The sequence below is a fragment of the Neofelis nebulosa genome, chromosome 12 (genome assembly GCF_028018385.1).
Source record: "Neofelis nebulosa isolate mNeoNeb1 chromosome 12, mNeoNeb1.pri, whole genome shotgun sequence".
Classification (NCBI taxonomy): Eukaryota; Metazoa; Chordata; class Mammalia; order Carnivora; family Felidae; genus Neofelis; species Neofelis nebulosa.
Window position 1 is genome coordinate 12,526,161 of NC_080793.1, and position 22,328 is coordinate 12,548,488.

Consider the following 22,328-nt stretch of genomic DNA (forward strand, 5'->3'; position numbering starts at 1 on the left):
AATTGTTTGTTTCCTTCATTAAACCATAGTCTTTCCCAAACAGGGAGCAGGTATATTTTATTCTTGGCATATCCATGAAGCCTAGCACAAGGCTGACATCAAGCAGGCTTTCAAAGGTATTTATGGCTGACTAAACAACAAATGCCTAATAAGACAACAGGCAATTCTGAATGAAGATCTTTCAAGTAAAGCCCTAGTATGGTAACAGTTTAATTCACCTATTTATTAGGTCGATGCATATAAAATTGCCTATATGTAGATCAAAAATTATCAAAAATCAGGTATTTTAATATGATCAAGCCTATTATGTTTCCAGTCTTATAATTCAGGAAACCTTTAGAACTCCCTGGGCAGATATGACTTACAGAAACTCACTACAGGAGACATGATATTACAGAGATAGGATATAGAGACCTGAAATTATTTTCATAAATACCAATTTGAAGAAAATGTATCTTAGTCCATTCAGGTTGCTATAGCAAAAATACCAGACTGAATAACTTATAAACAACAGAAATTTAGCACAGTTCTGGAGACTAGGAAGTTCAAAATCAAGGTGTTGTCAGATTTGGCATCCCATCAGGATCCACAGTCATCTTCACTATGTCCTTGTAAGGCAGAAGGGGCAAGGGAGCTAACTGGGGTCATTTTGATAAAGATACTAATCTCATTCATGAGAGCTGCTCTCTTTTGACCTAGTTATCTCCCAAAGGCCCACCTCCAAATACCATTACATTGTAAGGGTTATGAGTTCAACACATGAAATTTAGGGGGATACATTCAGTCTATAGCAGACCTACTACAGCAACTGCTATGTGGGAGCACACAATATAGTTTTAAAAGTCTACTCAAAACCTATTTTCCTATAGAAGCAGACAGCAGGAGTACTCGGCTATGAAACAGAATCATGGGCTATTTTGGGAGGCAGGATTCAAACATGCTATATATCTAATTTTCCAGCATGTTCAAGCTAAAAGGAAAATCAACCATTTACTTTAGCAAACTTATTTAAGAAAAGAGGAAGTGAATGGTCACAAGTCAAGAACTCATTTGAGTTCATATAAGCTAGTAGCAGAGCTGGAATAGTACTCAGGCTTCCTAACTCCAAGGCCAGTGCTCTTTTTGCTAAACTGACTTCCTTTTTATTCTAGGATCTAAGGCTATATATTATTGAATCTTTCACTACTGCCAAGTCTACCAAAGATATTTTCAATTAAAACCAAAACAATCTGCATAATAATGGAATTTTAATTAGAATTTAAATTAAATTTCCGGACTGGTAAAATGTGGCTGGGCCTCTAGGACCTCCCTTGGACAAACAATTAAAAATGTAAAGAATGGTTACATGGACTTTTTATTAATTTAGATTTTGGATACAAACTTGAAATTCATAGCAAAAGATTCTTATAACAAAAGTTTATCAATAAAACCACTAGAGAAAATAAAGCAAACAGGTTTCAGAAAACACAAGGCTGAGTGGTTACAAAAGGAATTAGAAATATAAGGAAGCAATTTTGACATAAATTTCTGCTACTAAGCAAACTAAATAAATAAATAGTCAATAGCATAAAAGGTTAAAAATAATCAAAAGAAAGAAGGGCCAGAAATGGATTCTGGAAGTTGGAGACCAGAAAGTGTCTCCTTTTCCCTCCATTGTCAACTGCAGTTTGATTCACCAGACCCAAACAGCTCAGGTCTTACAACTTGAGAATTTACAAAAAAGCGCCATGGGAGTCCCTATGGATTACCTATTAAGGTTCCTCCCCAATGTGTCTGACAAGTTCTATCTAGAGATCAAGATTGAGGAGCCTTTGGTCAAAGGCCAGAATGAATAGAAAACAAAGAATCTAAGAGTATTTGGTCTGCAGAAATTTATTCCATGAAGCCAAGGATAGTTCAGTATCAAGAAGTCTATCATAATGTTGATAGATTATATATCTATTCCACTACAAATCTGTAAAAATCACATTAAATGCTAAAAAAGAAAAAAAAAACACTTCTTAATAAAATTTAGTAGAGATTCCTAATAAAATCTCAAAGCCAGAGATGGAAGAAAATCACTTAAATACAATAAAACCTACAGGAGCGCCTGGGTAGCTCAGTCAGTTGAGCATCCAACTTGGGCTTGGTTCATCGTTTCACAGTTCATGGGTTTGAGCCCGGTGTTGGGCTTTGTGCTGACAGCATGGAGCCTACTTCAGATTCTTTGTCTCCTCCTCTCTGCCCCTCCCCTCCTCACTTTCTCTCAAAAAATAAACATGAAAAAACTTTTTAAAATAAAAAATAGGGGCACCTGGGTGGCTCAGTTGGTTAAACGTCCAACTTTAGCTCAGGTCATGATCTCATGGTTCGTGTGAGTTTGAGCCCTGTGTTGGGCTCTATGCTAATAACTCAGAGCCTGGAGCCTGCTTCAAATTCTGTGTCTCCCCCTCTCTCTACTCCTCCCCTGCTTGCACTCTCTCTCTTAAAAATAAACATTAAAAAAATTTTAAGTGAAAACAATAAAAATTAAGACTTACCAAAGAAATGAACAGTATGCTTTCCAAAGAATAAAAAAAAACCCTAAAACCACCTTAAGTAAAATCAGGAACTAGATAAGGATGCTAGTTATCATCATCATCATCATTTAACACTGTCTTGATATTTCTAACATACAAAGAAAACCAAACAGTCTGCATGAACAGTGAAAAAAAGCAACTGTTTTTGCTGCTGATATTACTGCATACCTGAAAATCTCAAAAGATGCTAGAATCCAATTAGGGGAACTAATGAAAATATCAAGAGGCAGATGGATAGAGAATTAAAAAAACACAATGTCTATTCTCTATTGTAGCAATTAGGTCCTTGAAATAGAAATCAGAAGGAAAAAAAAAATACTCCATTTGCAACAGCAAGAATGCTCTAGGATAATTCTTAGGAATAAATTAAACAAAAAAGGCACAAGACATATATATGAAGGCAACTCTAAAGCCTTTAACAGACATAAAATAAGACCTAAACAAGTGGTAAGACATACCATCTCTTAGATATAAAGACACTATAACAATGTAACTTATAGCCTAAATTAATATGTAAAATAAATAGAATTCAAATTAGAATCCTTATATAACCTTACAGGGAGGCACTGGTGGTAAGACTGGAGAAAATGATTTTAAGAGTTATATGGAAGATTAAATATATGAAAGAATAGATAAGAAAAAAATATGGATTAAGAAACCGTGAAAAAAGATTTGAAAAAAGATAACTCAAAGCCTCTTAAACCAAAACAGTATTGGTATAGGGACACACAAACTGATCAATAAGCAGAAAAATCTAGAACTCAATCCCAGTATATATGAGAATTTAAGATCTAACAAAGATGGCAGTTCTATCCAGCAGGAAAATGGGAGTAGCACAATTGGTTATCCATCTGGGAGAAAGTAAAACTGGGCCGCTATCATATGCCATGTACAAAAATAAATTCCAGATGGATTAAAGATATAAATATATAACATATACAATAAAAATCTTGCAAGAAAATCTCAGAAATTGCATTTACAGACTCAGAGGTAGGAGAGACCTTAACCAAGACACACTTTTCTACATAAAAATTGAAAATGCTGGGGCGCCTGGCTGGCGCAGTCGGTTAAGCGTCCGACTTCAGCCAGGTCACGATCTCGCGGTCCGTGAGTTCGAGCCCCGCGTCAGGCTCTGGGCTGATGGCTCGGAGCCTGGAGCCTGTTTCCGATTCTGTGTCTCCCTCTCTCTCTGCCCCTCCCCCGTTCATTCTCTGTCCCAAAAATAAATAAAAAAATGTTGAAAAAAAAATTTAAAAAAAAAAAAAAAAAAAAAGAAAATGTTTTGTAAGGCATGAAACCATCAGTAAAGTCAATAAAGAATTAAAGTTTTAGAGAGATATTTATAAAGAAGATAAAGGATTAATAAACATAATAGAGTACAGAGTTCTTTTTTTGGGTAAATGATTTTTTTAAAAGTTTATTTATTTATTTTGAGAGAGAGTGAGCACAAGCTGGGGAAGGACAGAGAGAGAGACAGGGAGAGAAAGAGAATCCCAAGCAGATTCTGTGCTTGATCCCATGAGCTGACCATGACTTCAGCAGAAATCAAGAGTCAGATGCTTAATCAACTGAGCCACACTTGCACCCTGATAATTTTTATCTTATCTAAGTGATCTTCTTCCATCTCTGGTTTTGAGAATATATGTTTAAAAAAGATGAAGAGGTAATTCACAGAAGACTAAATTGCTTACATTTACCAGTAGTCAGAGATCTGCAAACTAAAGATATGCTGGTATCACTTACATCCACTGACAGCAGAAAATTAAATAGTTACTGATAACTAATACTGTTTGGGATATGGGTTAATAGGTACTTTGCTACACCGCTGGTGAACTATAAACTGCAACAGCCTTTTCGAAAGTCAAGCTGGACATAAGTAAATTAAATATAAAAATTAAATAATCACTTAAAAAAACATGTCACCCTTTGATCCAGCAATCACACTCCTGATTGCACACTCCTGATTGCACACACACTCTTCCATAAAAAGAAGAGATTTAGAACGTGTTTAAGTATGTTTAGTAAAACATCATTTAGAAGCTAAAATCTGGAAGCAAAGTAAATGCCTACCAATAGAGGAGTAACTGAATAAAAAACTACACATAAAAACAAATGTGTTCATGCGTCTACAGGAAATTTTGTGTAAGTACATACATGGCTGTACAAAGAAATTTTAAGTTCAAGGATAGACAAGTAGGGAGAATGGAAAAGAACCAGCTTTAGAGTCATCTCTGAGTTCAAATTCTGCCTCTATCATTTACTATGTGAATGATTATAAGCAAATTACTAAGCTTCACTGAACCTCTGTTTCTTCATTTCTAAAATGGAAATAGTAATTACCACTTCACAGGGATTTTCTTTGGATTTATGACATAATGGTTATAAAGTGTTTAATTCAGCATGTGACATATGTGCTCAAAAAGGGCAGCTACTACCACTATTTTTCCCTTCTTGAGATGAAAAAAAAAAAAAAAATCTGAAGTTCTCACTTTAAAAAAACTTAAAACCGGTGCGCCTGGGTGGCTCAGTCGGTTAAGCGTCCGACTTCGGCTCAGGTCACGATCTCACGGTCCGTGAGTTCGAGCCCCGTGTCGGGCTCTGGGCTGATGGCTCAGAGCCTGGAGCCTGCTTCCGATTCTGTGTCTCCCTCTCTCTCTGCCCCTCCCCCGTTCATGCTCTGTCTCTCTCTGTCTCAAAAATAAATAAACATTAAAAAAAAAATTAAAAAAAAATAATAAAAAAACTTAAAACCTAAAAAATAAAAAACTTAAAAAAAAAAAAAAAAGGGAGAAGAGTGCCCTCAAACTCCACTGCTTTTAGAAATAAGAAACACCTGGGGCGCCTGGGTGGCGCAGTCGGTTAAGCGTCTGACTTCAGCCAGGTCACGATCTCACGGTCCATGAGTTCGAGCCCCGCATCAGGCTCTGGGCTGATGGCTCGGAGCCTGGAGCCTGTTTCCGATTCTGTGTCTCCCTCTCTCTCTGCCCCTCCCCCGTTCATGCTCTGTCTCTCTCTGTCCCAAAAATAAAAAAAAGAAAAAAAAAAAGAAATAAAAACACCTTGGGGCGCCTGGGTGGCTCAGTCGTTTAGGTGTCCAACTCTTGGTTTCAGCTCAGGTCATGATCTCATGGTTCATGGGTTAGAGCCCCGTGTCGGGCTCTGTGCTGACAGTATGGAGCCTGCTTGGGATTCTGTCTCCCTTTCTCTCTGCCCTTCTCCTGCTTGCACACGTGCGCTCTCTTTCTCTCTCTCTTTCTCAAAATAAATAAATAAACATTACAAAAATTTTTAGAAATAAGAAACACCTTCAAAATACACACATACCTATGTATTTTCTATTGCTGAAAGGTAACCTGTCCCTGGATTATAAAAGTCACATGGGAGGGGCACCTGGGTGGCGCGGTCGGTTAAGCGTCCGACTTCAGCCAGGTCACGATCTCGCGGTCCGTGAGTTCGAGCCCCGCGTCGGGCTCTGGGCTGATGGCTCAGAGCCTGGAGCCTGTTTCCGATTCTGTGTCTCCCTCTCTCTCTGCCCCTCCCCCGTTCATGCTCTGTGTCTCTCTGTCCCAAAAATAAATAAAAAACGTTGAAAAAAAAAAAAATTAAAAAAAAAAAAAAAAAGTCACATGGGAAAAACCCTACATATATCCCCTTATAAGACAAGCTTGATAATTAAAGCAAGGTGACGACAAAGATGTTCATCAATTCTATTTGCAAGGTAATGTTTTGGGGGGCTTCATTCTATAAATCTAGTCACTGTTTCCTGCCATAAATTTAGTCTATGAAGAAGCACAACAAAACACCTCTAAAGTAATATTACATGCGAAATTTAAGAACATGAAGCATATACCTGGCAAAGAACCCATGTCCAGAATAAATTAAAAACTCCTAAAATTAGTAATATATAAATATATATATATACACACATATATACATGTAAATATTATTGTCTATATACATATATTAACATATATAAACTTTGCTTTTTTAGTCCATTTGGACCGCTATAACAAAATACCACAGACAGGATGGCTTAAAAACAGCAGAAACTTATTGCTTACAGTTTTGGAGGCTAGAAATCCAAGATCAGGGTGCCAACATGGTCAGGATCTGATGAAGGCCCTCTCCTTCACTGCAGACTGGTGACTTCTTGCTGTGCCCTCAAATGATGGAAGGTGGTGAGGGATCTTTCTAGAGCTTCTTTCATAAGGGCACTATTTGCTATCATGAGAGCTCTGTCCTCATGACCTAATCACCTCTCAAAAGCTTTACCTCCATCTTAAAAAAATTTTTTATCGTATTTTTTATTTAAAAAAAGTTTTCTTTAGGGGCGCCTGGGTGGCTCAGTCGGTTGAGCGTCCGACTTCGGCTCAGGTCATGATCTCGCGGTCCGCGAGTTCGAGCCCCGCGTCAGGCTCTGTGCTGACAGCTCAGAGCCTGGAGCCTGTTTCAGATTCTGTGTCTCCCTCTTTCTCTGACCCTTCCCTGTTCATGCTGCGTCTCTGTCTCAAAAATAAATAAACGTTAAAAAAAAAAAATTAAAAAAAAAAAAAGTTTTCTTTAATGTTAATTTATTTTTGAGAGAGAGACAGAGCACGAGTAGGGGAGGGGCAGAGAGGGAGACACAGAATCAGCAGCAGGCTCCAGGCTCTGAGCTGTCAGCACAGAGCCCAACATGGGATGCTTGAACTCACAAACCGCAAGATCATGACCTGAGCTGAAGTCGGATGCTTAACTGACTGAGCCACCCAGGTGCCCCACATTTTTTTAAAGAGAGAGAGAGAGAGAGTGAGAGAGAGAGAGAGAGAGAGAGCGCACGCAGGTGAGTGGGAGAGATGGGCAGAAGGAGAGAGAGAGAATCTCAAGCAGTCTCCATGCTTAGTGTGGAACCTGATGTTAAAACCAAGAGTCGGACACTCAGTATACTGAGCCACCCAGGTGCCCCTCAAAGGCTCTACCTTCTGATACCATCACTTTGGAAATTAAATTTCACCACATGAATTTTGAGGGAGACAAACATTCACACCATAACATTTGCTAAATGCAAGAATGTTCATAGCAGGTTTGTTCACAATGGCTAAAACTGGAAAAGAACAAAGCAAAACTAAATACCTATAATAGCAGAATAGATTTTTTTCAAGTGAGCTTTATTTCTACAATGGAATACTCTCTGCAATTAAAAAAATGAAAACAAAAAGAGAAAGATGGGCTCCTGATACACTCCCAAATTAGATGAACAAAAGAAGTCCTACTCAAACGGGTATGAGCTGCATTATTGTATGATTGCATTTATTTTTTTTTAATTATTTTTTTTTAATGTTGTATGATTGCATTTAAATGAAGTTTAAGAATAATCAAAACTATGGCACAGAAACAGACACTCAGATCAATGGAACAGAATAGGAAACCCAGAAATAGACCCATAAACATACGGCCAACTAATCTTTGACAAAGCAGGAAAGAATATCCAATGGAAAAAAGACAGTCTCTTCAGCAAGTGGTGCTGGGAAAACTGGACATGCAGAAAAATGAACCTGGACCACTTTCTTACATCATACACAAAAATAAACTGAAAATGGATGAAAGACCTCAATGTAAGACAGGAAACCATCAAAATCCTCTAGGAGAAAGCAGGCGAAAACCTCTTTGACGTTGGCTGCAGCAACTTCTTACTCAACAAGTCTCCGGAGGCAAGGGAAACAAAAGCAAAAATGAACTATTGGGACCTCATCAAAATAAAAAGCTTCTGCACAGCGAAGGAAACAATCAGCAAAACTAAAAGGCAACTGATGGAATGGGAGAAGGTATTTGCAAACGATGTATCAGATAAAGGGTTACTATCCGAAATCTGTAAAGAACTTATCAAACTCAACACCCAAAAAAACAAATAATCCAGTGAAGAAACGGACAAAAGACATGAATGGACACTTCTCCAAAGAAGACATCCAGATCGCCAACCGACACATGAAAAAATGCTCAACGTCACTCATCATCAGGAAAATACAAATAAAGCCACAATGAGATACCACCTCACACCTATCAGAATGGCTAACATTAACAACTCAGGCAACAACAGATGTTGGCAAGGATGTGGAGAAAGAGGATCTCTTTTGCATTGTTGGTGGGAATGCAAGCTGGTGCAGCCACTCTGGAAAACAGTATGGAGGTTCCTCAAAAAACTAAAAATAGAACTATCCTACGACCTGGCAACTGCACTACCAGGCATTTATCCAAGGGATACAGGTACGCTGTTTTGAAGGGGCACATGCACCCCAGTGTTTACAGAAGCACTATCAAAAATAGCCAAAGTATGGAAAGAGCCCAAATGTCCTTCGACTGATGAATAGATAAAGAAGATGTGGTATATATATACAATGGAGTATTACTCGGCAATCAATAGGTTTCACCTCCTAGCTCCTGCACTGTGGTTTTGACAGGCACTCAGTTAATGCTGTTTGAATAGTTACAGCAACAATGGAAAAAAATCAGAATATTAGTTCTTGAAAGAAAAAACATCTGTCTAGAAATAAAATGAGAAGAACATGAATATTGTCATCAAATAAAAGTCATGTTCTGGTAAGAGGTCCAATTTCATGTTCAAATGTTGTTCTTCCCCATAAGATTTTTTTACAGTAAGAGTTTTATGGAGATATTATTCATCGAAGGTTTTAATATATTTTTAAAAGAAGTCCCACCTTTTGTCATACTAAAAAATTTTTAGGTATTATTCAAGGTTCTGAGCAATTCATTCATAACCCAGGTTTGGGAATGGAGAAACTGCTTTCCAAAGAGAAATACTTCAACAGTGTGAGAAAATAAAAACAAAAATTAAAACCAATGAGATGGGCACAAAGGCATGAAGCATCACTTAATATTGAAGAAAATTAAATTCTTGTATGCTGTTCAAGAATAGTTTTTGTTGTTTTGTTTGCAAAACCTTAAGGAATGCATGAACTTGAGAGGGAATACTATAAAAAATGAGAATTCTTCATTTTAGAGGAATGAGCTAAAAGGGACTCCAGTATAAGAGAATAAAAATCATGTTCTTCCTATTGTAGAAACTAGAACTAGGCCTTACCTAGAAAGAGCACATTTCTGTGAAGTGTGAAAACAATTAAAATAAACAAAAGACAGTGTTTCATATTGCATGGCACAAATGATCTGACTGAACATGCAATTATGGTCAAAAAGGATTTAGATACACAATGAACAGAGGCCATCCTCTGCCTCCAAGGTGAAGTCAGTCAAGGAAGAAAAACCTTTTTCCTTTTCTTTTTGTGCCAACGCTAGAAACAACTTTTGGGCTGTTGTATAAAATTGAAATCAAATAGCCACAATAATCTTTTCATAACAAATTTCTAAAAGGATTAAATGCTGAGGCTGAATTCTCAGCCCCTTACCTTTGTAATGAGAATTCGGTATTTTTCTACCAGGTGGTCATTGTTGTGACAACCTGCTAGCAGTTGCCAGACTTCTCCTCGCAGAGCTTCAGGAACACCACTTCTTACTAAGGACGACAACTGCTTTGGTCTCACACTCAAATTGAGATGCCTAAAAAGAAAGCCAAAATCTGTAAGCACATTAAAGATTCTCTAAAGAGTGGTTTTTTTTCTTTTTTAAGATCTTGTTTTTAAGTACTCTCTACACCCAACGTGGGGCTCAAACTCACAACCCCAAGATCAAGAGTTGTGCATTCCACCATCTGAACCAGCCAGGAGCCCCTAAAGAGTATTATTTTTATGAAAACTAAACTAAAAGGTTTTTAAAGACTTAATAAAGGTAACATACTAATAAAGAAAAAAAGTATTGAATTACATGTGGCCAAGATAACTGTAAAAGATCGGGTGGAGGAAAGAATTGTGCAGCTAGACTGTTTTGTAAGTATCTTTAAATTACTGCTGTACTTAAAAAAAATTTTTTTTTTATTTATTTATTTTTGGGACAGAGAGAGACAGAGCATGAACGGGGGAGGGGCAGAGAGAGAGGGAGACACAGAATCGGAAACAGGCTCCAGGCTCAGAGCCATCAGCCCAGAGCCTGACGCGGGGCTCGAACTCACGGACCGCGAGATCGTGAACCTGGCTGAAGTCGGACGCTTAACCGACTGTGCCACCCAGGCGCCCCTTAAAAAAATTTTTTTAATAAAAATCAACGGGCGCCTGGGTGGCTCAGTCGGTTGAGCGTCCAACTTCGGCTCAGGTCATGATCTCGCGGTCTATGAGTTTGAGCCCCGCATCAGGCTCTGTGTTCACAGCTCAGAGTCTGGAGCCTCCTTCGGATTCTGTGTCTCCCTCTCTCTCTCTGCCCCTCCCCCACTCATGCGCGCTCTCTCTCTCTCTCTCTCTCTCTCTCTCTCTCTCTCTGTCAAAAATTAATAAACATTAAAAAAGAATTAAAAAAATCAAAACTGGAAACCATAACTTTATAGTTGTGGCTTATATAATAAAAACACAGCAAAATTCTAATCACTGGACATATAGCCAAAGATAAGGGCTTGGCCCTGCATCAAAATTCACAAGTGAATTAAATATTTATATGTTCTAAGTTAAAATAGTATTCTAAGTTAAAATAAATATTTAAATATAAAAATAAAACTTTTAGTGGCTTTTGTGATACCCTGCTTCAAGTAATATTTTTGAATGATTATGATGGATAAGGAAGTTTTGACTGGACTATTGTAACATCAAAATAAATTATTAAAGTCTTTGAGGTTCATTTATCTCATTTATAAAGTGGGGAAAAGAAAACTTATCTTGAAATGTTGGTACCAATTTACAAAGTGGTTTGCATGAAATCTTATTCGATTCTCACAACCACCATGTGAGGTAGGTGGCTAGTATCTCCAGTTTTACAGATGGAGAAAGAAGTTCAGGGAAGTTGATTAAATGACTTAGGTAGTCCTCAAACTCTAAGACCTATGAATGCGCTGATATCATGGCTGCTTTGTGATTTGAGAGCTACCAATACTGAGTCAGTAAAGCAGGACTCTGATGTGAAATGGCTCCTGTGATTATCAAATTTAAACAGTAAGTTACTGATACAAAATGACCACTCTCAAAATACAAAAAGGACTCAGATTTTTCTCAAAACGTTCCTAGAATTCTACAGAATAAGGCACAGTATGTTTAAAAATGGTTAATTCTGTGATGCTAGTACCCTAATGTAGTAGCTATAGACAATTCAACATAGTTTTGTCTTTGCTTGGGAAAAAAAATTATATAAAAGTTGAAGGGTTGGGGGCAGAAAGAACAAAAGCAGTTGTTACTTAATTTAAAGATTGATGCACTATGGTCTGTGCACCAAATGTGGCCCACTACCTGCTTCTATAAATCAACTTTTGTGGAGACAGCCTTTTTTGTTTATGTATCATCTATGACTGCTTTTGCCCTCTAACAGCAGAGTTGAGTGGTTGTGAGAGAAATTACTGCACCACAAAGCCTAATATTTATGACCTATATGTATCTATGGCCTAAATATATATGACCTGGCCCTTTACAGAAACAATAAGCCTAACCCTAGGTTTATTTGCTAACCCTAGCTTAATTTATATTGGTAAATTATTTTCAGAATAATTTTGTCATTGATCATATTAACTTTACCTCAACACACTATTTTATACCAACATTAGTTATCTTCTGCACTAAGAGTCACGTTTAAATGAACTTGGAGAGTTAGAGCTCAAATGTACTGCTGCTAATACTGCCACTAAAATCTAATGTGGAATTAAACAAACCGGCTTTAGGATCAGACTTGCCTGTGTTAAAAATTCTAGGTCTGCCATTTACTAACTAAAATTGCTGACTAAATCTCTGAGCCAGTTTCCTCATCTGCATAAATGGATACTAGTTCATAAGGTTGTTGTAACTGAAATAAAACACGGAACTTAGCACAATGCCTGGCATATGGTAAATTTATTAATTCTTACTACCATCGCTACTTAGTACAACATCCATTATTTTTAATTTACAATAATCCTGAATGGCAATTTGAAAGACTTGTGTATTTTGTAAATGAAGAAAGAGACTCAGAAGAGTTAAGTGACTTGCCCAAGACCATACAGCTTGGAAGTAAAAGAGGTTGGATTTGAAGCCAGGTCTACTAGGCTCTAAAACTCCACAATATCGCCATGTTTCCTATGATGGAAAAAAGTGATGAAATGAATTAAAGAAAAAGACTGCATTATCATTTCTGAAGATATGACCCAAACCAGCAAAAACAGTTTTAAACGCCCTAAACAAAAATGTAAACTCAGTTAATATATTTGAGGAAATGAGACAAGGACGTAATTTAAAAAATTCAAGAAACAAAACTTGTTAACAAAACAAATTCCAAACAACTGTATAAAATGCTGCTGAGTTCATCCAATAAAACCTACAGTCTAAATGCTGTATCTAAATGATTTTAAATACAGTGTTATGTAACCATGTCAAGATTCAATTACATTTCTATTTTAGAGCAGAAACCTTTTTCTTCAGATGAAATGCCTGCCAGCAGCAGTCCAAACACTCCAAATTCACTGAACTGAAAATATAATTGTGACGAGAGCATCAGCAGGTCTGTCTCCTGACTGCTAAAGGAATATCAAATATAAATGAGAACTATATCCCAGGGGGGCTTTTGCAGAGTTCATTTATTAAAAGCACTTGTGTAAAGACAAACCATGCTTTGGTTTGCATTCTCCTCCTGTACACATTTGACATTTCCCAATGTGGAGCATGTTTCACCAGAAGTGTAAAGCTCTCGCACTGTGAGAGATGTGAGAGAGCTAGAAGCAGATGATGCCCATTTGTAGTCCCATTCCTTAAGGACACGGATGATTTTTTAAATGCCGAAACATGGTTTTCTAAGAACAGAGTGAAAGGCTTCAACAGTTAAATTTTCTGAGAAAATCAGACCCCAAAGTAACAGGCCCACGGGGAACTCACATGACAATTCTAACAACCAGAAAGTCAGAAATTAGAGAAGTGCTCACATCACTTTTGAAGCTTTTTTTCCCAGCATATACTGGCATCCTACAGAGAGGAAAAAGGAACTACATAAATGTCTCACCAACCTGACTTACCAGAGTGTCTCTGGTCTCATTAATAAATACCTGAAATTAGTATAGTATTAGTATACTATTAGTATAAATACCTGTAGATTCTTTTTAGACAGTCTACAGGATAGTGCTTAACAATGTTGTCAAGCTATCTCTTGAGCACAGAATTTCTCTTGACAAGAAATTCCTGAATCTTACAAGTGTTTGTAGGAAAAGTAATTGTTAGAGCAGTCAATGTATGCAGCACATTCAAAACACTCTGCTGTACATAACACAGATAAGGAAAAATCCCACCTGAGGCCTCTACTGTGGCTCTACGCATTGTGTAAGCATCCTCCAAACTTCCCTGATAAAGGTGTACTGTCTTAATTGTTGTGTATTATCTTTGTCAGTAGTTCCTAAGTGCATCAATAAAAAGGCCATCTTTCTTGATTTATTCCTTTCATATATTCCATGTCTGAATTAATATTTTCTGCAGCAATGAGAATCTATTAGGTTTCTGATATTCTGAAAGTTGACTGCAGATATTCACTACTTACCCTTAAAACGGCTAAAAACAGAGATTCTAGAATACAAACTTCATATTTTGGTTTCTATGATACGTTCCAGAATTGAATAGTTCCAAAATTGAATACTGTAGTTAAGGGAAGATATCCTACCCAGAAAATGAGAATTACAGATGAAAAGGAGAACTATTCTAACTTACCATTTTGATAGCAGTTCTCCCCATGTTTCAAGAATTTTTCCTGCACATTCTTTGGATACATCACCAAATCCACTCAAGAGGGGTTCATCATTATCTTTAATAAAACACACAGAAAAGGATAACAAAAGTGGCTATGCTAGCCAGAAGAATGAATGGAAACATAACAGTCAAATTTGAAAGATTTTACTGGGAGGATGAAGTCATAATTTCTTTTAGCATATAAATGTAAATACAAAGAAAATGAAAATGGTCCTAGGTAGAATGTTGCTGTGATCTCTTTATTTCTTTAGCTTTCCATGAGGTCCACATTATGTCAACTGAGGAAAAGAGCCATGTAATTATAAAATGGTAAAACTCAAATTATGGTATCTTCTTTTTCCTCTTCCAAAGCAAACAGCTTTATCTATGAAAATATGTACCAGTCTTATTTACAACAGTTAAAAAAAATTACAAACCACCTAAGTGTCCAACAGGAGTAGAGCAGAGAGTGGCTAAATAAATTATGATACATGATGTTTACAATGTGATTACACACTGACATGTGTTTACATTAATAATCTGGCAAAATGCCAGATAAAGTAAAAATATCAAGAGCTGATAAGTCTTTGTTATGATCAAAATAGTCTGGAATAAATTATGCTAAGACACTAACAATTACTGTCTCTGAGTAACGGAGTTATGGTTTACTTCCTTCTTCCCCCTATGTTCTTATGACTAAATTTTCTACACTGACATACATTAATTTATAACAGAAAGCACAAAAATATCAAAAAGGATCAAAATGAATCATTTCAAACTGAACTCTAGTAATTAAGAAAAGTAAATTCAAGTAAGAATTTAAAGACTATAAGATAGGAAGACAGTGAAAAAAAAGGGACACTGATAAAGAAGGCCTGTGAAAGAATTTTTAGAAGTTATCATGAAGTGGGGGGGGGGGGGCGGGGGGCGGGTGGGAAACATGGACTAAGACATTTACTTAATCGATCTTCTTTTGTTGGACACTTAGGTAGTTTTCCATTTTTTGCTACAAATAGTGTCAGGATGAATATATCTCTTGCTTTCATTGGGTATGTGCCCAGAAGTGGATCCTGGGCTAAAATGCATAATTTTAAGGATTCTGTAACTTACTGACAAATTGCCTTCCAGAATGGCTCTACAATTTACATTTCCACTGTTGAGTACAATGGTACTTGCTTACATGTGTCCTCACCAATGCTGTTTCTAAGTTTTTTGGCCTAACCTGCCTAAACAAAGTTTATACCTGTAATGATACCTGTAATGATCTTTATACCTGTAATGATTACATCATGAATTTGCATCTCAACTAGTGACAGCTCAGAAATCCATGATACTTATAACACCTGTACATTCTAATGCCTTAGACATTATCATCAGTTTTCATGGTAAGATAGGGAAGACGCAGACTGAGTGTAAGTGAGACCTCCTTTGGGACAAATGGGAGGATCAATAAGGAAAAGATAAAGGCTCAAGGGCACAAAGATAAACTTCCCCAACTTCATTATTTTGTCAGAATTCACCCTACTTTCTAAGGTCTCACGTAATTCTCCACTCATTCAAATATCAATATAATACAACTCTTTGGGGAATAGTAGCTATAAAAAATGTACTAAGATGTACAAGAGATGACAATTCCTTTAAAGAGATCAGGAATATCTGCCTTATCAAATTGTCTTTTTCTGGTTTGGATGCTTTCAACATATGTGGACAGTAGTCTGAAATATGTGGTTACAACTCCATGTACCTACAGCAGGGGTATGGGTAGAAAGGGAGCAGGCAACCTCAGATGCAAAATGTTGCTTCTGAACACCTCCCCTTTATATCTGCTGGCTTCCAGTCCTGGGAGCACCAATGTCCTATGGAATAAGGAGCCTCTCTACAGGACCATGGACATTTCTTTCCAGGGAGCAAACACATGACAACAGGATGGGTCTCCTTGGTCCATATATTATGTTAGAGAATTAAAAGATGGCATGTCTGCACAGCTTTCTTCAGCAACATGGTCCTGTCATTAGTTTTTCACTATAGGAATGGATCGCAGCAGGGGTACCCATCCCACGAATATTTACTGAGCATCTATTACATACCAGGAATGGTGTTACACACTAGGGAAACAGCGTGGGCAAAAAAAAGATACATGTTCTTCCTTCCCAGAGCTTGTGTTCTAGTGTTCCCTCTCTCATGGTCCGCCATTGGCCCTCATGTCTCCTAGTTAGCAACTATCACTGGAGGTCCTCTGAACTCCTCAGTTACATTGAAAAATGTATGCCTGCTATAGATTACAACCAGATGTTAGACACGATATTATCCTTCAGTTGGGCCCAAATTTCTCTGTAACCGGTAAATACTCTTTAAAATGCACAGCATTCAGATTCAGCATTTGACCATTCTCTGGTTTCATAAAAATAGAGTGTCTTTCTCAGTTTATGGTGGGTTTTACTTTTATTGCTGAGTTTAAGGGTAGAAGAGTTCTCCAAACTATTACTTGCTCTTCCACCTTAAGCAGTGTTGACTTAGAAGGTAAACTACAAGTCTCAAGACTGCTAGTTATAGAGAAGTCTCAAACAGTGAGAACAATTCCACCCTTCCCAGCTTTAACACATGATTTAACTGGCTCTCAAGGTAGACTTTAAATTGTGTCTCTAACTTCTCCCAAAACAATACGTGTGCTTTCTTTGCACTTCAAAATGCTTTATGGGAACTAAATGCACAGAGATGATTACAGAATAGAGCTCAGACAGCTAACTCTCAGAACCAGATTAAGACCCTCTTTGCCAATTTCTAGCTGTGTGACCTTGGGCAAATTCATATTTCTGAGATTCCATTTCCTTACGTGCAAAATAAGGATAATAGTAAATCTTAGTTTTCAGAATTTTTGAGAGAATTATATAAACAAAGTATTATGTTACTTTAGAAACAAAGTACCACATATTAAGCACCTAGTACCAGGTGGTCATTAATATTAACAAATGCCTGTTGATTACTCACAGGAAAAGTAAAAGTTATAGGGAACAATGGGAATTGGAAAGTCAGGGCTTGCTCTAACTTGAAAAAAGTACATATAATCATGGGTATGTATCAATCATTCTAGCCAGCCACCTCTAGGCCTTTGCTAATGCAATTTCTGAGCCAGAAGTGCCCAAACCAGCCCATTTATTCTCCTTGCACCTTAAGAGTCCCAGCTCCAAAACTACTCTTCACGATGCCTTACATCTGCCCACAATGAAAAATGGATTCTCCTGTATGAATTTCCATAACACTCCATATGAACCTCACACAGACACATGCTTCATATGACTTTCTATCATAACCAGTCTTTTCCTCTTAAAAATAATGTCTTGGTACAAAATTATCAGTTAGAAAATGCCTCCCAAACTTTTACTTTTCCTGTGCTCCTTCTTTCCACTTCTCACTTCTACATAGTAGCTTTTAACAGAGACTAACAGACTGACAGATTACTTAATGGATATAACCATGGGGGGTGAGGGTGGGAGAAAAAAAAAAAAAGGAACTGGTTGATTCCTAAAGTTTACCAGTGTGAAATCCAATAATGTATAAACATAAATTTGTATATTTAAATACATGTATTTTGTGAAAGGATCATGTGTGGAAGCCACATTTTGGCAAATGAAACTGTCCCTCTAAAATAAATCAGCAGAGATAGGAACACGTATTCAGGTAGAATCTATGTCACATGTGCTCTAAAAATGTGCTAATACATTAAGATAGCATAGGCAGACTCTTTAAAAAAAGCACTGACCATAAATCTCATTTTTTCCAAACTGATACAATTATCTTAAAGAATGTCCTATATTCACCATTTTTGAATCTCCCATACTCCTTTGCATATAGTACACTCTCATAAGCATTGAAAGAATTCCAAATGCTACGTCACATTATCAATTCCCTGACAAAATGATAATGGTTTGCTTGGTTTGCCACCCCAAAATAGAAATTAAGGTCTCCCTACAATTTACCTTCCTCTTCATCATCTTCTGGAGGAGAAGGTATCATGGAACTCTGAGATCCAGACTGTGGCAGGCGAATTGAGGGACTGGCTGTAGTTTTCCTCCTCTCTCTTTCTGATTCACTTTCCAAGCACACAACTTCATATAAAGTATCAGTATTGTTCTTTCTTTCCTTCTGCTTTATCTTGAAGATGAAAAAATATTATTTACTAAGTGGTAAAATTATTTTTTAATTGAGCACTACACTTCTGATTTCATATAGGATGTGAGAATAAAAAGGTATCACTTTGAATGTCTACACTAAATGTAACCTTTTCTAAATAGAAAAATACATGTTTGGATTTAAAAACCCATAGAAAAATAGGTTATTTACTGGGCGGGACTCTTGCTCTGCAATTTTATTGTCTTCATACTGTATCATCATATATGCAATTGCCAATATCTAGTAAGCGTTAACCATCTATAGCTTCCTTGTTACTTTAAGGTGTCCTTTAAAGTTTCCTATATGAAACTATCCATCAAAAAAACGTTTAAAAATATTTTAGGGGCGCCTGGGTGGCTCAATAAGTTAAGCATCCAATTTGTGATTTCAGCTCAGGTCATGATCTCATGGTCCTGAGTCTGAGCCCCATGTTGGGCTCTGTGCTGACAGTGTGGAGACTGCTTGGTTGGATTCTCTCTTTCAAAATCAACAAACAAAAAAAAATTCTAGGGGTGCCTGGGTAGCTCAGTTGGTTAATCTTCCAACTTCGGCTCAGGTCATGATCTCACAGCTTGTGAGTTTGAGCTCCCCATGGGGCTCTGTGCTGACACCTCAGAGCCTTGAGCCTGCTTCGTTTTCTGGGTCTCCATCTCTCTCTGCCCCTCCCCCGCTTGCACTCATTTGCTCACTCTCTCTCTCTAAAATAAACATTAAAACAAAATTTTTTTTTTTTTAATTCTAAAACAAAGTTTAGGACTAAGAGAGTCCTCTTATTTCCATGTTTCTTCCCACTCCTTTCGCTTATTAATTAAAGCACTGTAGGAACTTTTCTTCCAGTGAAAGCTACAACTGGGGGGGAGGGTAAAGGTGGGCAACAAAAAAAGGATTAAATCACAGAAATCTTATATCTCAAATTAGTTTGTATTTTGAGGCAAACGTATAGCAGTTTGAACTCACCTAAATTAAAAATTAAGGACAGAGAATATAAAACTTTGCCAGTACCAAATTTAAATATATTGGGGCGCCTGGGTGGCGCAGTCGGTTAAGCGTCCGACTTCAGCCAGGTCACGATCTCGCAGTCTGTGAGTTCGAGCCCCGCGTCAGGCTCTGGGCTGATGGCTCGGAGCCTGGAGCCTGCTTCCGATTCTGTGTCTCCCTCTCTCTCTGCCCCTCCCCCGTTCATGCTCTGTCTCTCTCTGTCCCAAAAATAAATAAAAAACGTTGAAAAAAAAAAAAAATTAAAAAAAAATAAATATATTAATAGTCCACATTACAGACAGTTTTAAGGAGAAGGAGGAGGGAAAAAGTGAAATACAGAGCAGGAAGAAAAGGCAGAACTGTAGGGAAAGATACAAAGATAACTCACAAGGTGGCTACACCAATGAGAAAGATGTACAAGCATAAAGTAAAAATACAGAAAGGGGATTAAAAGGTTCATAAGGTACAGAAATGCCTACTTAATATAGAAGTCAGTAAAATTTTCTGTAAAGGGCCGAAGAATAAATATTTTAGTCTCTGGGGACCACTAGTCTGTGGCAACTATTCAACTCTACCGTTATGGTACAAAAGCACCCACAGATACTGAGTAAGGTGACCATGGCTGCATTCCAAAGAAACTTTATGAAAACAAAGGCCAGGCCAGACTTGACCCATGGACTGCAGTTTGACAACTTTGTTTTAACAGGTCTACCTAAGGATTATTTAATTTTCTAGATGAATAAACAATTTTGACTTAGCTACTTACTATTAATTAAAAACCCAGACTCTGGGAAGTTATATATTAGCCTACAAATTTGTATCTGGTAGATGGGCAAATGATTTCTGTCCAGTAGAAAAGATAACCCAAAGTTAATCTATAAGACATTAACCAGTTTTGTTTCTAACCTAGCAATCTTGTTCTAATACGTTTTTTTTAAAAGAAGCACTATATAAACTCAAGTTCCTCAAATACATAAAGCCAGTTTCACCATCTTACTGGTTCTCTCGTTACTTAATGAACTGAACTAAAATCTATGACACATGTTCAGTCTAAATTTCTAATTATTTTTAAGTATTATACTTTGATAGGGAATAGGATTTTTTTTTGATTTGTTACAAATTACTATCTGAAACATTTAAATACTACATAAGAAAGTTCAAAGATCAACAGCTCTTTACCTTTAAAAAAAATTTCTCAGAGACTATATAAATGTGATAACCATTGCAGTTCACCTAGAAACTCTTCTGTGAATAACACTGACCAGACCAACACTGCCCTTTGAAGTCAGATAAACATAGTCATGAACTGAACCTTGCTTATAAGTCAAGAATTCCAGCTATTAAAAAGATACTCATTATTGAAGCTGGGAAATAATATGTGGGGGTTTATTACGCTATTATTTTTATTTCTGTGTATGTTTGAATTTTCTGTAATAAAAAGCTTTTAAAAAAGCACTCTTGTAAGAAAAACAAAGACTTGAATAAATGGAACAGTATCACGTGTTCTCAGGTAAGATGACTAAACATCATAAAGATGTCAATTCTCTTCAGTAAAAATACCTATCCTTTTTTTCTAGAGCTACAGAATTTGAATCTAAAGTTTACATGAAAAATAAACAAAATCCACAAAAGAACTGGGGAGGGAGGGCAGCCCTATCAGATATTAAAACATAAAGTCTACATAATTTAAAGGGTGATATTGGTGCATGAGTAACCTAAAAACCCCATGGAATAGAACATAAAAACCATAATGAAGAGAACATAATAAAACACAGTAAACATAACATTAAAAAAGTGTATGGTCATTTGGAAAAACATTAAATTAGATTTATACTTTACATCATATAACAGAATAAAATACTAATGAATCAGAGCTCTAAAAGTAGAAAAATGAAACCATATAAGTAATAGAAGAAAATGTGTAAATTTCTTTATTATTGGGTGTATGGAAAGCATTTCTAATTATAACTCAGAAGCTTTAAAGGAAAAATTCGATGAATTCAAGTACAGGAAAAGAAACTATACAGTCAAAAAGCTGAAAAGATTCATCATAACTTAAGTCAAGTGACAAACCAGAACAAATGTTTGCAACTTATATCTCAAAGGGTTAATCTCTCAACTACAGAAAGAGCTTCTAACAACTAAGAGAAAAAACGCCAAAACCAAAAAGCAAAAAATATGAAGAGACAGTTCAGAGAACAGGAAAGTAAAATCAATCCTAAACATATGAAAAATGCTGGTTTTCATTCATCAAAGGATAAATTAAAACTACCATCAGATCCTTAAGTTTGACAATATACTCATGACAAACATATGGAGAAACAGGTATTCTCATATCCTGCTCATCTCTGATTACAACTGTGAGAGAGGAGAATTTGGCAAATATGACAAAATTACATACGCAAAATTATGTCATGTGCTAATGAGTATACTAATAAAAATTTACTCTAAGATGCAGTTTCATAAAATCAAAACAACATATGATACAAGGTTCTATACTGCAACATTATTTGGAATAGCAAATGATTGAAAAAAAAAACCATCCAATAGAGGACAATTTAAAAATCAGAGATCATGGAGCGTCTGGGTGGCTCAGTCGGTTGAGTGTCTGACTTTGGCTCAGGTCATGGTCTCACAGTTTGTAGGTTTGAGCCCTGCATCAGGCTCTGTACTGACAGCTTGAAGCCTTGAGCCTGCTTTGGATTCTGTATCTCCCTCTCTCTCTGTCTGTCTGTCTGTCTCTCTCTCAAAAATGAATAAATGTTAAAAATCAAAGATCATGATTCACCCGAACAATACAGTACCATGTAGTCATTAAGAATGAGGAAGACCTCTGTGAACTACTGTGGAATGATCATCA

At 36.8% G+C, this 22,328-nt stretch overlaps 1 protein-coding gene across 5 annotated transcripts in view; it reads right to left on the reverse strand.

The window, feature by feature from the left end:
- RABGAP1 (RAB GTPase activating protein 1) overlaps positions 1 to 22,328 on the reverse strand; it is a 181,158-nt gene that overhangs the window by 81,733 nt on the left and 77,097 nt on the right. For all 5 annotated transcript variants that reach the window (XR_009251422.1, XM_058694213.1, XM_058694214.1 and 2 more), the window contains 3 exons: positions 18,298 to 18,472; positions 14,303 to 14,396; positions 9,959 to 10,109 (listed from right to left, as the gene is read on the reverse strand). Coding sequence is in view for 4 of the 5 variants with exons in the window: in XM_058694213.1 (XP_058550196.1) it covers positions 9,959 to 10,109; positions 14,303 to 14,396; positions 18,298 to 18,472 (420 nt within the window). In the remaining variant the exon portion in view is untranslated. The remainder of the gene's footprint in view (positions 1 to 9,958; positions 10,110 to 14,302; positions 14,397 to 18,297; positions 18,473 to 22,328) is intronic.